Here is a 17,880-nt window from a genome sequence, read left to right on the forward strand (position 1 = left end):
GAAACATGGCCACCACTGAATGACATACACAAGTATAAATATCAAGAGGAGCCTGAAAAATGAAATGACAGTGACTTGAGATAGAGAGAATGGATGGACTGGTGTTGAATCACTGATTACCAGGCTCAACTTTAAGTCGAGCCCAGGGTACTGTATGGACTACTATCATTAAAGATGAGTTAGTTGGAACATTCTAGGTTGATGAGGGATGGAAAAATCAATGCTCAAACTTACTACTAGTTTTTGCGAGCTACTTAGAGGAGAAACTCTGCAACATGTTTTTTTATACACCATAATGCTCCTTTACAGCTTGACCAGCATCAAGTATCACTGAACAGTGACTTTGGACATCTTCCTCAACTATTGTAAGTCCTCTTAATATGGTGCCTCTTAAATAGGAGTTCAGCTGTAAATGAGACCATTGATTCTTTTAAAACAATTTAGGATGCTGCAGTTGATGCTACACACACACAAACAAAACAAACCCAACCCCCCGAAAGCCAATGTTATGGGGCATGAGTAAGTAAAACACTCCCACCCCTGTTATTTTGTGATTCAAAAAACTGGTCAGAGTTATTGTTTTGTTAATTTAATGATGTTTTTCATCTATAGGAGTTAATCATTTTTAGACATATTGCGACTGAAAAAATAATTGAACATACTGGATCTTCTCTCCTCGTCCCTTCTGGAGATTGCAGACTCAGTATTTTCAAACCATGAGACATTGTTTTACAAATGCTTGAACCAAAATGTGCTGGATATTTTCCTAGAGGCTGTGACAGTGCACTATATCACATTACACCAGACTGTCTTAGACTTTGTGGGAATCACTTATTGATGGGTTACACATGCTTACCCTGCACATTTTAAAGGGACACTATAGTTGCTGAGGCAACTATATTTTGCCTATATCCTGTACACCCTGTTTTTAGATAGCTGATTATTTGTTAAATTAATTTAATTAAACACAAACTACTTAGTAATTTAGATCTGTCTCGATTGAGACATTTTCAGAGGGTTTTTAGGGCTGTGAATTAAAGTAAAAAAAAACAAAAAACAAAGTACTTTTCCTCAACAAGCCTCTAACTATGCAGTCTGTGTAATAGAGAAAACCTTCCTACCTTTCTGTTATTGATTTTCTCCCTTGAGTGACCAGGTGAAGATGAAAACAGACTAATTGAAAGTGCTGTGAGCCTTTGGGCCCTTGAACAGCACCAGCGGCACAGTTGCAAAAAATGCTTCATCCTGTTGCAGAGACCCATAGCCAACAACAAAACAACCTAAAGAGGTAAAAAAGAAAACTACAAAAAACAAACAAACAAAAAAACAAAACAAAAACAGAACTTTGAAAGCTGATTTAAAGAGAGAGCCAGGGCTCCAGACTAACTATTTTTACGAGGAGCACAGCGGCCACTAACCTAAATTTTTAGGAGCGCAAGGAAAAAATTTATGGGTGCACACTGAAATCGCCTTGCAAAGCAAATATTCACATTTTCTCTCATTTTCACTGTATTAGTGATAAATACTTGAACAATAAATTCAGAAATTACAGTGTTTACAATTCACATTTTTTGTGCAGCAGTTGACATAAAAAAAAGCATCTTACTGGCCGCACTAATACAAAACAAGTAGACATAGAACTTATCAAATCAAATCAACTCAAATCAGATTTGATTATATTTTCACTTTGTAGTTGAAACAGAACAGCAATTTTGTCACCATCATCCCCCAGAGGGCATGGTATGACTTGTCCATTTAGTTCCTGGCAACGAACAGCTTCAGGGACTGATACTCCTCTCCAGCCACTGTTCCCAACTCCTCAGTAAGAGAAGTAGCTATTGGCTGTCCTAAAAGTTGCTAGAAGTCGCTAATTAGCATAATCAGCCTTGTACATATATACATATAGTTGTAATGGATGCTGCCATAAAGAGGGATGTTGTGGGAAAGACAAAAATTGATAAAAAAAGACAACCTAAAAATGTTTAGAACAGCAAATAAATAAATCTATAAAATAAAATACATAATAGATTAAATAAAATAGATTAAAAAAAATAATTCTGTCAATATTTTCTTTATTTTTTAGTTCTGTTTTTTAAGTGTATATTATTTTTTAATTAGGAGACTGGAACATGTCACATATTAAGGCCAAAACTGTCATAATCAAAAATAAATAAATAAATAAATAAATAAATGAGGAAATAGATAAATGAATAAATGTCATTTTTATATTTTTTATTAGTTTATCCATTTATTCATCTATTTTATTTTGCCAACTTTATTTTTATTCCCATATTTTTATTTATTTCCACAGCAATTTATTATTTTTACACTTGTTTTTTTTATTTTCAGTTATTTTTTTTTTATTTCTATTTATTTTTTCCTGTGTCCATTTTATTTAATTCTTTACCCATTATTTTTTTTCCTCCTTTATTTATTTATGCATTTATTTTTACGGCCCTACATTTCCACTTTTCCTAATGCACACATTTACTTTGCCTCACTCCTCCACATTTTTACTTCTCCTCATGTATCAGTGTATGCTGATGAGGTGGGCGTTTCTAACTTCCGTATCAACCAATCAGCTCTCCGGCTCTGTGTCCTTGTGTAAACTTACCCGCTGAATCAAGCTAACTTTGCTACACTAGCTTGAAGTGATTCCGTGATCTCTGGTGACTGGTTTTAAGCGCTGCCATGAATGGTTCAACCTCTCAGACCGTGGTTGCGAACACTCTCGGAGTGGTCGTGTCCACGGTCAGAACAGTTCCACACAGGCTGCTGTCGCTTTATAATGGTGTACACAACACGCTACCATGTTCAGAATGCACTTTGAAGTAGGAGACTCGCAGCCCCTCTGTCAGTAGATGAAAAATTCACTCGCACTGTCTCACATTTTAGTCACAAAATGCAACCATTTGGTCGCAGTCTGGAGCCCTGAGAGCATTCATAATTATATTCCAGTTTAAACAATATTTCCTTGATCAACTACATTGGGGTAGAGTGTAGTGGAGTCTCTAGTGGAGTGTAAAACCACCCAAACCTGACATTGTTAAATCTTTCCTAGTAGGTAGATGTACTGATTTACCTGAAAGATGTGGATCATTTTGTTTGATCTTTCACCTGTAACTTGTAAAAAAATTATTTTACTAACAAGTTGACTCGCTTTATCAAAGCATTCCCATTACATTTCCTAAACTAAAAGAATTTGTGATGCTACTGAATCATTATTCATCTAACTGCAGCGAGAGAAAGCTGTGACCCCTTTTACGCTCTTTTCCAGGATCTTTCACACACTGGAATGACAGAAGAAAATGCCCATTCTCCTGTCTGTGTGTGTTGTGGCTGTGCAGGATGGTGAATATTTCCTGTATGGTTGAATCACAGGAAAGAGTGTATGTGTCTGTCTGTGAGAAAAACTGTTGGTTAGAACCCAAAAATGTTCACGTTGTGGCTTACTTCATGTATCAATACAAACAGACTACACTAAATTTACTTTTCTGTAATGAAAACATAAACAGCAAAAACAGCATCTGGATATCAGGAAAGTCAGGATGATTGTGGCTCCACAGATGCATGTTACCGTTGCCATGTACACTAATTTACTCCTACATGATCACTGTTACAGGCTTTTAAATAAAAACGGACATGTGGATGCTTCCAAGCTTTATAGACTTTCACATTTTGATTAATCACATGACAAGACTACTTTTAGCTTCCATCCATCTTATCTCTTTGAGCCCTGAGCCTATGTTTTAGGCCTTTGCCTTTTCATAGCAACAATAAAATGAATATATTTCTGTAACAACAAAGTGAATTTGAATACTTTTGGAGTCATAGAAAAGATAATGCTTGTGAGATTTGTTAAGATAGACTACCAGTCAAACGTTTGGACACATTTTCTCATTGGATTTAATGGGAAAATGTGTCCAAACTGTTAGCTGGTACTGTATATAAATATCACTAAATGCGTTTTGGTGAAGAATGAATGAAGATGGTGCACAGCACAGAATAAAAAAGTTTCAGGCTAACTTAGAAACAGAACAAACACTTTCAGGATAACTGAATATTCCTTTGGAATGATACAGCTGCAGCTCTAAATCTCTATCAAATCATAGTGCAATATGTGAACATTATTTCTGCTTCAATAAGGTGGAACAGAACAGACAAGTCAGAGACGTTTCAGTACAGACAGTTCAGGCGAGCTCTCTGGCATGTTGGCACAATCTGGCACCATCTGTTTTCAAAGATCACAGTTGTGGTACCTCAGGTTTTAAAAGCTTTAATCAGCCTCTTATGAGGCTTTTGTCAATAGTGTTTAAAAGTCTGTTTTTTGTCTTTTCTTTTTAAATCTTTGCACAGCAGAGTTATAATCATAACTGTGATGAATTGTGTTCGGTGACAATGTTTTTCAGAAGTGCTTCTGAGCCCATGCAGATGTTTCTAGTCCCAAAAAGTGTCTATGTGTGGTCTAGTCTACATGTACCCTGTCCCCCTGCTTAAAGTCATTTCTCTGCATTGTGTGATTTGTCTGGTTTAATACATTCTTTCTAAATGATTAATTATTGGTTTAACTACATATTGCTGGCTGGTTTTCCTAAAGCAAATTAACACATTTTGTTGTTGGGAAAATTAATATACGAGACATAACACAGTTAAACCATTTTTGGAAACAAGATTGTAAATTGCTGTAGCCTTTTGTTTTTGCAGTTGTCTACAAAATATCTTCAAAAGGCATCTTTGATAAGAACACTGTGAGTCTTGTAATGCGTTAAGATTTTACTTTTGTACAGAAATGTGCACAATAATGATTACAAAATGACTCAATTGGCAGCTAATATGGTTGAAGTTTGGTTTTATCTTTAGTTTTGACAAGGGACATTTCTTTCTCGAAATTTCTTAAAATATGTATTAATTGTTATTTTGCTTTTGCCTCTCTTTCTTGTCCTTTCCAATCGATGCTTCAAATTTCATCAGTTCAATCCTCATCTTTTTCATTCCAGTGTTAAATATTGATGGTGCTCCTTGGGGCTCACCTCTCTAGATTCCAGTGACATTAGGGCAGCGGGTGGCAAAGCTGCTTTCCATTAATAACAAACACCTCCCTGGGCAATGTAAACACCCACCTAATACATTTAATTTGGTTTTACTCACAGATAGCAAGACTTATTATTAAACATAACGGAATAACTATACATTAATTAAAGAACCAGATATGACTGAATAAATAATTGACAGTCAAGCAGAATAACTTTAAGTAATGATCAGATATAACTCTGCATCTATGTATCTGTGTGTACTTTTTCTTTAAATTGTATCACCCAATTCATCTTAAATTAATTCAATGTTCAAGCATAAAAACCCATCACTGCCACTTGCTGGCATGATTATGTTTGGCACTTTAATTGCACCCACTCAGAAGAGCCAGGCAGGAGGAGCTGGCAGGCTGGAGGGTATGTAATGGAAAAATCAGTCACCCATCTCTCCACCAACCACACAAGAAAAAGAAAGTGGCCATGAGTGAAATACAGGCCATGGACTGTCCGTGACATTCACTGTGACATCAGGTGTATCAAAGGGGAGAGGGGACTTTCAGAGGAGAGGATGCAGTCATCAAGTCAAAGCTGCTTCTACTTCTTCTTTTTTTTTTTTTTTTAATGCTTCTTCTCCTCTTGCAGCCTCTGTCGCTGCTGCCTTATTTTCCCTCTCTGCTCAAGACTCTATTTAAAATGTGCACAGCATATACTTTAACAGACACCCATCATGTTTATCATGACAGTTTTAACTCATCAAATACTTCCAACTCCAGCATTCAAACTTTCAAAACTTGGATAATGACAAATTTCCCTTTTTTCATATTAGTTGTTCAAAAATAATTTAGATCTAAAAAAAAAAGTAGACAGCAGGAACTCAAGTATTACATACATACATACAAATAACATAAATGACTAGAGATAAATTAATTTAGCAAAGAATACAATTTCCGCTTTGACTTGTATACAAACATATCCTGTTTAATATAAAAAACCCCACAGAATAACAAAATGTATCACAGCAACAACCTTAAAGAAAATCAATCTTTCTGTTGGACATAATACTAAAACAAAATTACTATTGGAAGTATTCAAATAAACTTCAAGGTGAATCTAGTTTTTTCCTCCAACAGAGAGCCGCAATGATGTATGACTGACATCCACTTGTTGCATGAGTCACTCTCTCCAAACCTTCTGAAGATGACTTCATGTTCATCAGAACAAAGCAATTTGTAGCAATTATACACACTTCAGCAAAGTAATTATGCAACAATACATTATGCAAAAAATAAATAAAATAAAAGATGTATGGCCTGTATCATGTCAATTTTAATTTTTGCACTCAAGACAAAAATCAAAAGCAGTTAAGTTTGTGTTAGGGGCTGTGTAACACACACACATACACAAACACAATCATCCACACACGGTTGCACAGTTAGATGAAAGAATGGTGACTCACAACATAATAGTCATCATTTAATCTATTTCAGGGCACCATCACTGGTGGATGGACTGGTTGATGACTCAACAGAGCAAAGGATGACGGCTCAGTCATTGAACATGATGTGTATGTTCAAGTTGAGTCCCACACAAATTACTGGATACTTACATTTTTTTTTAAATAATATTTTCTTTAAATACACTGCTCGATAAATTAGTCAGTGATGCAAACATAGAAAGATGTTCAACACAGCACAACCTTAAGTCCTCTAACACCTTTTAATACTTCTTCATAAGAACCAATAACACAGTTAATATGAGTAAAAAATTCACAGTTTTAGGAAAATCTAGTTTTTGGCATGACATAAAATGCAAAGTACTTTAGTACTAAACAAAATTACCTTGTTTTATATATACTTAGCACAAAAAACTATGGAAATTTGTCTTTGGTCGGTTTTTTCATTTTAATACCAACTGGTATTGCGTTATACATCACTGTAAAGTCTAATAACTTGTAAAGATCATGCCTCTCTATAATAAACAACACAGCTAAACGTATGGGTACGTTTAGCTGTGTTGTTTAGCTACCCCAAAAATGTGCCAAAATCTGCTGCAATATTCTCCACTTGGTTTTCGCTGTTGTTTCAAGCTGCTTGGTGAATTGAATGATTGTACTCTCAATTAAACTTGATTAATGTTTTACACAATTATCTGCATGCTTTTCCTTCGTTGTTTCATAGCCGAACAACACTCAGCAGCTATTGAACAGATACTTTACAAAGGTAATGAGCCAACAAGTAAAGAGAGGTTTTTAACCATATCTGTCAGCATTTGGAAATGGATCATAAGACTGCCAGCTTGAACCTCCTGTGGTTCATGAACAGTCTCCACATCTGCTAAACCAGCGTATCACTTAAAAGTTTAACACACAGCATCACTTATTGATGGAAGAATTTGTAATTATATTTAAAATCTTTACCAAAAAAATTTACTTTGACATGTCAACACTTACATATGTAAAGCCAATTTTCTTTTTACTGTCACACATACAGTATATTATGCAAGCGAATGTTTTCCACAATAGCCCAGTCATCAGCAAAATGGACTATTTAACATTTTTTCAGTCAATTTACCCACTAAGCTATTATCAGTGCTACTGGCCACAGTATTTTAATCTCTGGTGTAACTGCAGAACCATGTTTACTGGAGGCTGATCAAATCATAGAGAAAACAACTCTTGTGTTGCATCACACACAACACAGGCTCAGGATTATAGGGGTCAGGAATAAATCAGTATCAACAGTTCTGACAAAATAACAATAATCAATAATCTTGTGGACTTTTGTTACCTTCATTAACATTAAGCATCTCTCAATTCCAGTGTATTTTCTTTTTATGGAAGCAACTGTGTGAAGCATTGGGGATTTTGGCGCTAAATAACCTGCATACTGTAAATAATGAGCACATTTCAAGTACAATCAAAGTAGACCTAGATGTGCCGTATTTTGTTGTGAGTCAGTCATAGTAAAGAGGTGGATTTAGGGAGAACAGGCAGCTGTAAAGGTATGTGAGACTTTGGCAATAGTTGAGTCATTATCACCCGCTTACCCACCTAAATGTACCAGTTCAGTAAATATGACTGCATGATGGCAATCATTCTGGACCTGGAAATAATTTATCATTACTGTCATACAGTGGCAATAATGAAGGATCTGTTTTGGAAACCATGATGATTCACTTGGTCATGCTCTGGTACAACACGTGTCAGTCCGCTTAGAGATTTTTACAAATAAGAGAAACATATACAAGGTGGTTTTTTGTTTGTTTAGAAAATAACTTAATGCTCATTAGGGAGCAGAGAAAGAGTTTAGGTTGTCACGTTTTTCCTTGCCAAGATTAAAACAACTCACCAGCTGAGTGAGCAAACAATAAACTCACGTGATTGACTGACGTCTTCCTGGTTATAAAGTTTAGTACAGCAAAAACAAAAGTATGAGAAAGTTGGGTAATTCCAGAAAAAAAAAGAAGAAAATCTTTCTCTTGTTTCTGGTCAAGCGGGACTACGTATCCCTCTCTTGATCCTTGTAGGTGAGTGGGTGCATCATTATTGCAGAATATATGGAGGAAGATTCTGAACGTCTTCACCTCCTTACTGTATTTCTAAAAATGTAGCCTGCGTGTCCACTTCTGTCTTGTTCCTGTGCTAACTAGACCAGAAAAGGTACAACAGATTCAAGCCCTCAGTGATTCTGAAATCCTCTTTTCTGACCTTCTTTGTGTCGTGTCTTTGTTTTTTTAAGTGATAGAAGGAACACAGCCATTCCAACTACTGCACATGCACACACACTCATCAACCCAATCTTGAGTCCTACCTCCATAATACTAGAAATATTTCAATAATTTAATAAGTATTCTTCTGTTCATGAATAGATTAAAAGACTAATTATACAATAAATCAATGACTGGTGGCGACTAATGCAAGAAACTGAGTTGGGTAGCTCATCTAAGGCAATGAAGGCCAGTGTCTAACAACACACACAGCCTCTGTGGCTAATCCACCAGGCTGAGTTTAGGAATAAATGTACATGCAGTTCTCTACAGAATGGATGCTCTCTTTCCTTAAAGAAAATCTTCTGGTTAGAAATGTTTGGTTGTTGGTTAATCTGCACAAAAGAATGGTGCATTGTTTTGCCCAGAGTGGTAATATGTACAAGCCAACATGGTGTGTGAAATGTTAAAAATCAGTAACAGGGATAAAGTGCATCCCTGTCTGAAGTTACTTCAAAATCAGGCAAAATGTTGAGTGAAGATTCAGTGGTTGCCTGATTCACAGCCCCAGCTCCCACATACATATTAAGCATACCCAAAAATATGATGAGAAGAAATTAAATCAATAGGGTTGCTGTTATGTGTGAAACTTCCCTGCTGTGATTACAATGAAAACTTAGTTTTACATGCGTCAGCCTTATAGATAAATAAACCCCAACATGTGTAAGCATGTTGTAACTGGTTGTGTCATCTATGGAAAATATTAAAATCTGCTTCATTATTATTTTCCAGTTCACCTGAAACAAAACGTGCCCAGTTTACCAGTACTTTCCCAAAATAATATAATGTAAAAAAGTTTGTTATCACAGAACTGCTAAATTTAAAACTGCTAGTTGTAGCTACATTTAAATACACATCAACATAATGGTGAGTGTAGAGAAAAAGCCAAGGTCAGCGAGTTTTATCTCATGATAACTGCGACTGTTTTGCAAAATGTTGACATTGTACCATAGCTTTTGATTCTACATGGGCAAGATGACTGCTAGCACACTTACTAAAGTAGTTCACCGCCCATTGTGACTCATGATTATTTAGTGATGAACATGAGTCCATCTATTGTAGCTTTAGCTCAAAGAGTAATCTCCCCTAATGTTGCAAAGCAAAGTATATCATTAAGATAAAGGCTGTGAAGACAGTAAAGTCTGCAAATAAGATAACATCAATCAGTGTGCTAGCTGTGATCCATGTCTCTTAAACAAGTCAGGGACAGTTAATGGACCACCAGAGCACTCTAAGTACATCACTAGAAAACTAAGGCAGTGTTGTGATGTTGCATCTGTTCCAGACTGCAGAGTTTGGTTTGTGGTAACAGAAAGAAAGATGTTTATTTTTCCTTGGAGTCGATATTATCGCCACACATATCATATAACTTTCGTATCATTAATTAAACCTGCAAAAGTCTTCACTGTCAATCAAATTTTCATATTTCTACATATCTGTACATATACATATTTGATTCTATGCAATGAGATCATAACAATCTGTTTTTATATTTCATGTGTCATAGTGCATCCAACAATCGCAGTCTTGACAGATGGATAGTAAAACTACTAGCAGACTTCAACATACTTTCTTTAAACGACTCTTTAATACGGCAAGTATAGGCTACTTTTGATGTTGCATGTAAATAAAACACCAAAAGAGAAAAATAAAAAAAGAGCAAAAAACAACTTTCTGTGTCAGCTGTGTACACACATTGATCTTAAGTCCATTTTTAATCTGAGCATTAAGAATGAGCTGTAGCATGAAGAACAGAGGCCATTTTCAATTAAAGGAAATATTCTCTGCACCCTGATGAAGCATTTCACATAAAGCCTGTGATCTCCTGATCGAGGTAAAAAAAAAAAAAGAACACCCAATTTCAAGAGCCAAGAACTGTCTGAGTCACACAATGTAGGATAAATGAGAGATCTGCCCTTTCGGCCATCAAGTCACCTGCCCATCGATTAGCACCTGAACTACCATGGCAACTGATGAACCTGAAAAGATGCAGCTTTCTTTGTAATGTCATTCTCTGACTCTCGCACAAACTCTTACATGAACAAAAGACCCAGGGGTCATTGCCTTCACACCAACATTCTGCTTTGGGATTTCATTTATCATAACAGAAAGACTGAAAAATAAAAAGTTATGCAACTACAAAAACTGAACTTTTTATTATTCATACTTTTACTGCTGGCTCCAATAAGTCTTCACATATGTATCCGAGTGGTGCAGAGGTGGAGATATATTAGGATAATAAGATTATACACTCTCTAGAAATCAGTGATAATATCTGTGGTCTAAGCAGTGCTTCAATGTTTGATTCATCATGCATCTATGAAGGAGAATTTGCATCACATTAACCTTATTTAAAGTATTACATTGGCACAAATGTCCCACAGTAGCATGTAGAGGCAGCTCTTTTTCTTATTAGTGTTAAGATATAATTGCATCTGCCAGATTCACTGTAGATTCAGAAGGGTAAGATTTACATCTGAGTCATATTAGATATGGCCTTAATTGCCAGGCTTTTTAGACAATAAAGATTTTAAAATTAAATGAAAAATGTAGTTATATTTTTTTTATTAAGTTGCTGTATCTTAAGTCTAACAAGGCAGTAAAGCAGCTCTGTAACCCTGAGAACATTTTGAGGTTTAAATGAGATGAGACAATAAACAAGAGGGAGAAGAAAAACATGGCGTCACTACAGCTTTGAAATGGATCAAATCTCCATACGATGCAAATTGCCTTCTTTCCAACCAACAAAAGGGATCAACATTGTCTTTCCTAAAAATAACAGTCATTCCCTGTCTGTCACCCTTTTCCTGTGCATTTTAATTAAAGAATAATAAAAACCAATCCATATTCTCCTACTCAAAAAAAGCTCCAGTCTCTCAACTTCTCAAACAAACTCAATGTTAAACTGTTTATGCTGTTGGATAGAAAGACACTTCACATAAATGTAATCAGAAATTATATGCCATCTCTGTGTCTGTTCATTCATGATGTATTTAGTAAGACTGTACACAGCACATGAAGATTTCAAGATTTATTTTACTTATACAAGAACAACTGAACATTTAACAAGAATGTGAACAGAAGAGCCAAACCCTTAAGAATGATGACAAATCATTCATGTCACACTGCAAAAATATAATCCATAGATTCCATATGAAAAAAGAGATGAGTAAGCAGTATATTCAAGAGAGAGCTCATGTAGAGAGCTGGTGAAGGCCTTTGTTTTGCCTAGACAGGCCTTAATATGCATCAGCACAGCACAATGCTCCAAGTAAATGAATTAACTCCTCATCCACATATCATTTCATCCAGCCTACACAGAGCCATAGTGGTTGCATAGTTTAATACAAAGATATGTCTGCAAAGAATATAAAATGTAATTATATATATTGTCATGTTACTAACTTTAGTACCTAAAACTGAATTTAACATAAAAAAGTTGATAAAAATTGTTTAAATGCAGGGTCACTGCCTGCGGGGGAGGAAATTGAAGTTTAGGTGCGATGTAAGGTTGAAGGCAGGTGAAGTTGGGGGCTTTGATGTGCCAGTTCCCGATGTCACAATGCACACACCAGTAACAGTACCAATAATTGGGTCTCTGCACACAGCTCTGCAACCAAATTCCTGGAGACAGGCTGGACTCTCTCATATTCTACAGTTTTCCAGGTGGAGATGTGTTAGGCAGGGTAAGAATACTTACACATCAGCTTCAATCTAAGCACCTTGGTGCCAGAAATATATGATGAACCCAACACAAACCTCTAGAACAGTTTTTCACACATAATAGAGGTGAGTTGAAGATGTGGAGACTGAATGAGCTATGTTAAGAGCCTCAGCTGCAGATAAAGCTATCAGGAACTGTGGCTAGAAAGTTATTTGTGCTTGTCATAGCAGTAACTAGAGGACCCACTTGTGGAGGGAAGTCATCAAGTGGAAGAAAGAGGCCCTTCAGTCTTGGTTGTCCAGGGGGGAAACAATTGATGGACACTGAGGGACCAAAGCGATGCAGCATTGGTGGATACAGAAACAAAAACACTGGCATCTTAGAAACTGGGAGAGGCCCTAGAAAAGGACCTTTTTGGAAATTCTGTTGAACCATTTGGTGGTTCGACAGAAGAGTATATAACAAAGTATGTCCAAGTTTGGACTTGGTGTGGGTAGAAAACTGTTCTCCCAAAATGGGGATATCCACGGGTGGAAAATGGAAATGGGCTATTTTTGCCCTGAAATGCTGAAGACTCATGACATTGTGTGGCTGATTTGCCTCTTCAATGTGGCACGGAGGTCATGGACATCACCTGTGGAGTGGTAGACCAGGGTGGTGGTCCCACATTTTTGAGAAGGGGGACCAGGGTGTGTGCCCCAATTATCAGGGGATCACACTACTCTGTCTTCCTTTGAAAGTTTAGTCCAGGGTATTGGATAGGAGGCTCTGACAGGTTGTCAACCCTTGGATTCAAGAGGTCCACAGGTCATGAAACTGAGGACCAGATTTTTTACCCTCATGGAGCTGCTAAATAGGTCACGGGAGCAGGAGCATTCAGTCAACATATGCTTTGTGGACTCAAAATTATGTCCATAGCATGCTGGCCATTATCACCACATGATAAAGTGGTTTGCAGTCAAATGTCAAGTGGCCAGGAACCTCTACAAATCTGAGGCCATGTTTCTCAAGAGAAAAAAGGTGGTGCTCCCTCTGGATTGTGTGTGGTTCTATGCCTCAATGAGAGGAGTTAAAGTCTCTTGGGATCTTGCTCACAAGGAATGGTAGGTGGGGATTCATTAATAGTGACAAGGGGAATTTCTGAGGTTTAGAGTGGTGAAAAGAGCTGAGCTGAAAGGCAAAGCTTCTGATTTACAGGTCCAATTGCATGCTAATCTCATCTACGACTGATTGGTTGGTTTGGTTGATTCAAACTGCTGAAATGAGTTTCCATCAGAGAGTGGCTGTGGTCAGCCTTCTAGATAGGTAGAATAAAAGCTAATATCTAGGAGAGCTCAGAGTAGACCAACTGCTCCTCTGCACAGAAACGAGTCAGCTGAGGTATCTCAGGAATCTGCTTATGACACCTTCTGGTTGCCTCCCTTTTGCAAGCTCATCAAACCAGAGATCTTGGGACAGACCCTGAACTCACTGAAGGGATTATATGTTGTTACTGGTCTGGGAATTCCTTGGAGTCTCCCAGAAGATGCTGAAGAGAGTCACTGGGAAGGGGGTAGTCTGGGTTTTTCCTGGGACATGTTACTGTACCTTGGAAACCCAGCTTTAAATAAGGGGAGGAAAATGATGAGATGGATAGGTGAGGGAGGTATAAGTACAGATGAACAACATTACCAAACAAAACCCTAAACTTCTTTGGTTTATTATTCACAACTATGTTTATGTTTAACATTTTATTTAAAAATAAGAATCACCCTGTTTTTGTTTTTTATAGATTATTATTTTCTTCTCCTATTAAACTTGCTAATAAATGTCCAAACCAAATACTGGTGCCAGAGTGGTCTGGTAACATTTTTTTCATGGCCCCTGTAGTTAGAAGGGGTTGTGTGTTGGTTGCAACCAACAATATTGCCACTAGATGTAACTAAATCATACATGCTGCCCATTTAAAACCACCTTCCCTTATTAATCCCATCAGGTACTTCCCTTGGCCTCCAGTTTGGAGGCTAATATCCAAGCCTTGGACTTCTTGTAAAGTTTCTTTAGCAGCTCCTGAGCAGTTTAAAAGAGTTGTATATCAAATCAGGAGGATTTTACTATGCAAAATTGTTTGGGTAGGTGGGTAGTAGATTTCATAAGAACATCCATATAAATTTCATTTCATAACCAATGAAATTCAGTTAATATTGGTCTGATTGGTGTATATTAACATAAAGAATGAAGCTCTACTCAGGTAGAAAAAAGCATAAACATTTAATGGATATAAAGAAAAGAAAATTTTAAGTTAAAGCCTTCTGGGACTTGGAGAGCACATCTGTAATAAAAATGCCATTTTCTTTGCAAATTTTGTTAACATCTTTAACTAAAAGAAACTAAATCTGACATTTGAGGAAAATTAGTTTACCAAAAATATGTAGTGGCAGTACACTGCATTTGCTTTGAGCACAACACTAAAATAAAAACAACCATAATTGTGGCCAATCAAATTTGACCGGGTTTGGTTGCATGAACAGTTTGTTTTGACACCAAAAGAAAGCAGAACATGGACAGAATAGTTTTAAAGCCATTTCTTCTGACTAATATTTTTCTTTTTGTCACTTTTTTTAAGTGGATTCGTTTTTTTTCTTTCTTTTTTTTTTTTTTTTTAACTGGGCCATTGTTTGAACCATGATGACCAGTGAAAGCAACGGGAACACAAAATCTTGGCCCAGATATCTTTTATGTGGATATCTGCTGGATGCACCAGAGGTTTAGAAATATTGGCCATTACCCCTGCAGAGGTATAGCCATTAGTCTGTCGCCGATGGGCTCCCAGATTGCACTCTGAATAACATACCCTCTGACATGATAATATCATCTGCAGTGCTCCCTTAACACATCCAGTTTTTCTTTATAACTGTCTGCTGTAAACTGGACAATGTTACATGATTGCAGTTCTCAATCTATGAAATACAGTTTTACCACCGGTCAGAAAAAATGAGCAGAATAAATTCACAAAAGTGTCTTTTTTGTCAGGGTTCTTGTAATAGTAATGGATATTGTGTGTTTTCACACAATATCTTCTGTAGGACAAATAAACAAATTAGCAAAAATAAAGATTAAGGATTCAGTTTTTTAATGTTGAAAAAAAAAAAAAAACCAACAAAAAAAAAAACAAGCAAGATAATTAAAGACATTAAAGCAGGCTTAGGGACCACATTTCTAAACTGGTTGACTGTTAGTATCGTAAATCACCTGAATGGAATTGTTATAAAAGATGGACACATTCTTTTGTGGTTGCCCAGGAGAGACCATGAAACTGGCACATGCTTGACACTATGATCACCTAGGGAAGCTAAAAAACTAAAGCATGTCAAACTAATTTAAGAAATCAATATTCATCCTCTAACATAGGAAATACTCAAAGCTCTGGGGTCTGTAAAGACACAGAATAGCTGTGGAAAGCATCCCATGAGAGCATGGCCCAATTATACTAAAGCCATTAAACCTGAAAGTGTGAATGAATGTATTTGTACATGGGAAATTTCTGTGATTGGTTTCTTTTCCCATTGATTCACGCTCACCCTAAAGTCGATTCCTACAGTGGAGATGAAGCTGCCAGCAAGGAAAGCTCCATCTTTGAAACGGACCAGCAGACAGGTTTTCCCCACACCAGAGTCTCCAACCAGCATCACCTGCACAGGAAACCAAGACAGCCCAGAAATCAATTAGGAATGACCTGACAGCTTAAGGGCCAAGCACAAGATGTACAACCAGTGTCAAGAGGGATAAAACTTAATACTCAACCAGCAAATGAAATAAATAAAAAAACATATACAAGAATATGACTAGGGAGCTGTTGACCATACATTTTAATTATACATCAGTGTCTGTTGTTTGTCCTCAGAACATTTGAATAATTCTACTAAACTAGTCTGTGTTTTGGTGCTTAGCCAGTAAATAGCATGCAGATGAATGAGTGCAACTGCTTAATGGTCACCAGTGGATGTCCTTAGATCCTTCCTGTCAGTGTCATATACAGAACAAACATACATTATGAGCTTCTTTCCAAACAACTGTGCATGTTTTTATTCTGAGCTGTGATTAGGTTAAAGGTTTTATGTGATTATAGTTATCAGGTTAGATGAGGGGCTGTGGGACCTATACATGGAAATCAAAAGAGCCTCATGGGCTCACAGAGGAAGCAGACAGCAGATGAAAGACAGAGGAAGGAGAATTAACAAGGTCACTGAACAGATGCACAATATTGCAAGTAAGTCTGAGGACGTTGTCCCCTGTTTTCTCCATGTGGCCTGTTTCTTTTTGTCTTTTCTTTCTTCATTTCATTTCTTTTTTAAATGCAATCAGTTTCTGTACAAACTCAATACAGGACTAGAATTATAGGGAGCAGTAGGCAGTGAAATACCGTGCAATGACCCACAAATTGCAAGTTAAAAAAAAAATCTTAGAAAAGCAAGTCTGCACACAAAAATATTTATAATCAATTAACACTATTAATTGGATCAATAAATTGTTCTTCAAAAGGAGCCAAAGTCATTACTACATTCACATCAAACTGCTTCAAAAACACAAAGCAAGTTTCTTGAATTTAAATAATTTATTTCTTGAGCTTACCTTAAAAGCAATGTCATAGAACTCGCTGCTGTTGCTGATGGAGGGTCTGCTGGGATGGACCACACCGTTCATCTGAACAATACCTGTGCTGCTTCTCGAGGATTTCCCGGAGCTCTTCCCGGCGGGGCTACCTGCAGATGGGCTGCTGGTTGCGGCTTTGCCTTTTACTGCCTTCTTTCGAGACATTAGTCACTGTGTCAAAAGTATCACTCGGCAGAAACAAACAAACAAAAAATCTCACTCGAATTTGTGCAAAAAGGGCGAAAAGTTGTAGCAGAGAAACCAGTTGATTTTTCACTTGTACGTTGCTCGCATGTTCCTCGACACTAACCTCAACTCCAGAAAAAGAAGTGTAATTGTCATGAAAAACAACGCGCGCTGATTTCCGCTGCAGACCTGCCGCTTCCTGCTCCCGCTGGCTTTCTGTTTTCAAGACAGCAGCTGCGCAGCTGTAGCGCGCTTTAGCGGCGGCAACCGCACGTGATGTGGCCCTAAACTCCACCTTGAGAGCAAAACAGTCAGGACTTTACACAGAACTGACTGATGAACGGAAATCCTCAAAGGCTAATTTATGAGTGCAATTTTACAGAGGGAACTTAAATGTGTAGCAAAATATAATTTGACACAATGCATTTTTAATCTGTAAAACTAGATGATGCTGTAGGAGCACCTGTAACTGTCCGTGGTGCTGAAATATGAAGCATTTACCAACAGCCACTGTATCCAGAAAATATTGACTGTTAAGGAGTCAAATTATTAGTTTTTCGTGCAATTATATTTTTAATAGTATTATAGTTATTTGTTTTATAA

At 37.0% G+C, this 17,880-nt stretch overlaps 1 protein-coding gene across 1 annotated transcript in view; it reads right to left on the reverse strand.

The window, feature by feature from the left end:
- LOC121632080 (ras-related protein Rab-26-like) overlaps positions 1–17,646 on the reverse strand; it is a 45,114-nt gene extending 27,468 nt beyond the window's left edge. Inside the window, exons 1-2 of the mRNA XM_041973256.1 lie at positions 17,071–17,646; positions 16,020–16,130 (exon numbers count right to left, since the gene is read on the reverse strand). Coding sequence (XP_041829190.1) covers positions 16,020–16,130; positions 17,071–17,256 — 297 coding nt within the window. The 5' untranslated portion in view covers positions 17,257–17,646. The remainder of the gene's footprint in view (positions 1–16,019; positions 16,131–17,070) is intronic.
- Positions 17,647–17,880: the final 234 nt, after the last annotated feature.

This window comes from Melanotaenia boesemani, chromosome 2 (assembly GCF_017639745.1).
Source record: "Melanotaenia boesemani isolate fMelBoe1 chromosome 2, fMelBoe1.pri, whole genome shotgun sequence".
NCBI lineage: Eukaryota > Metazoa > Chordata > Actinopteri > Atheriniformes > Melanotaeniidae > Melanotaenia > Melanotaenia boesemani.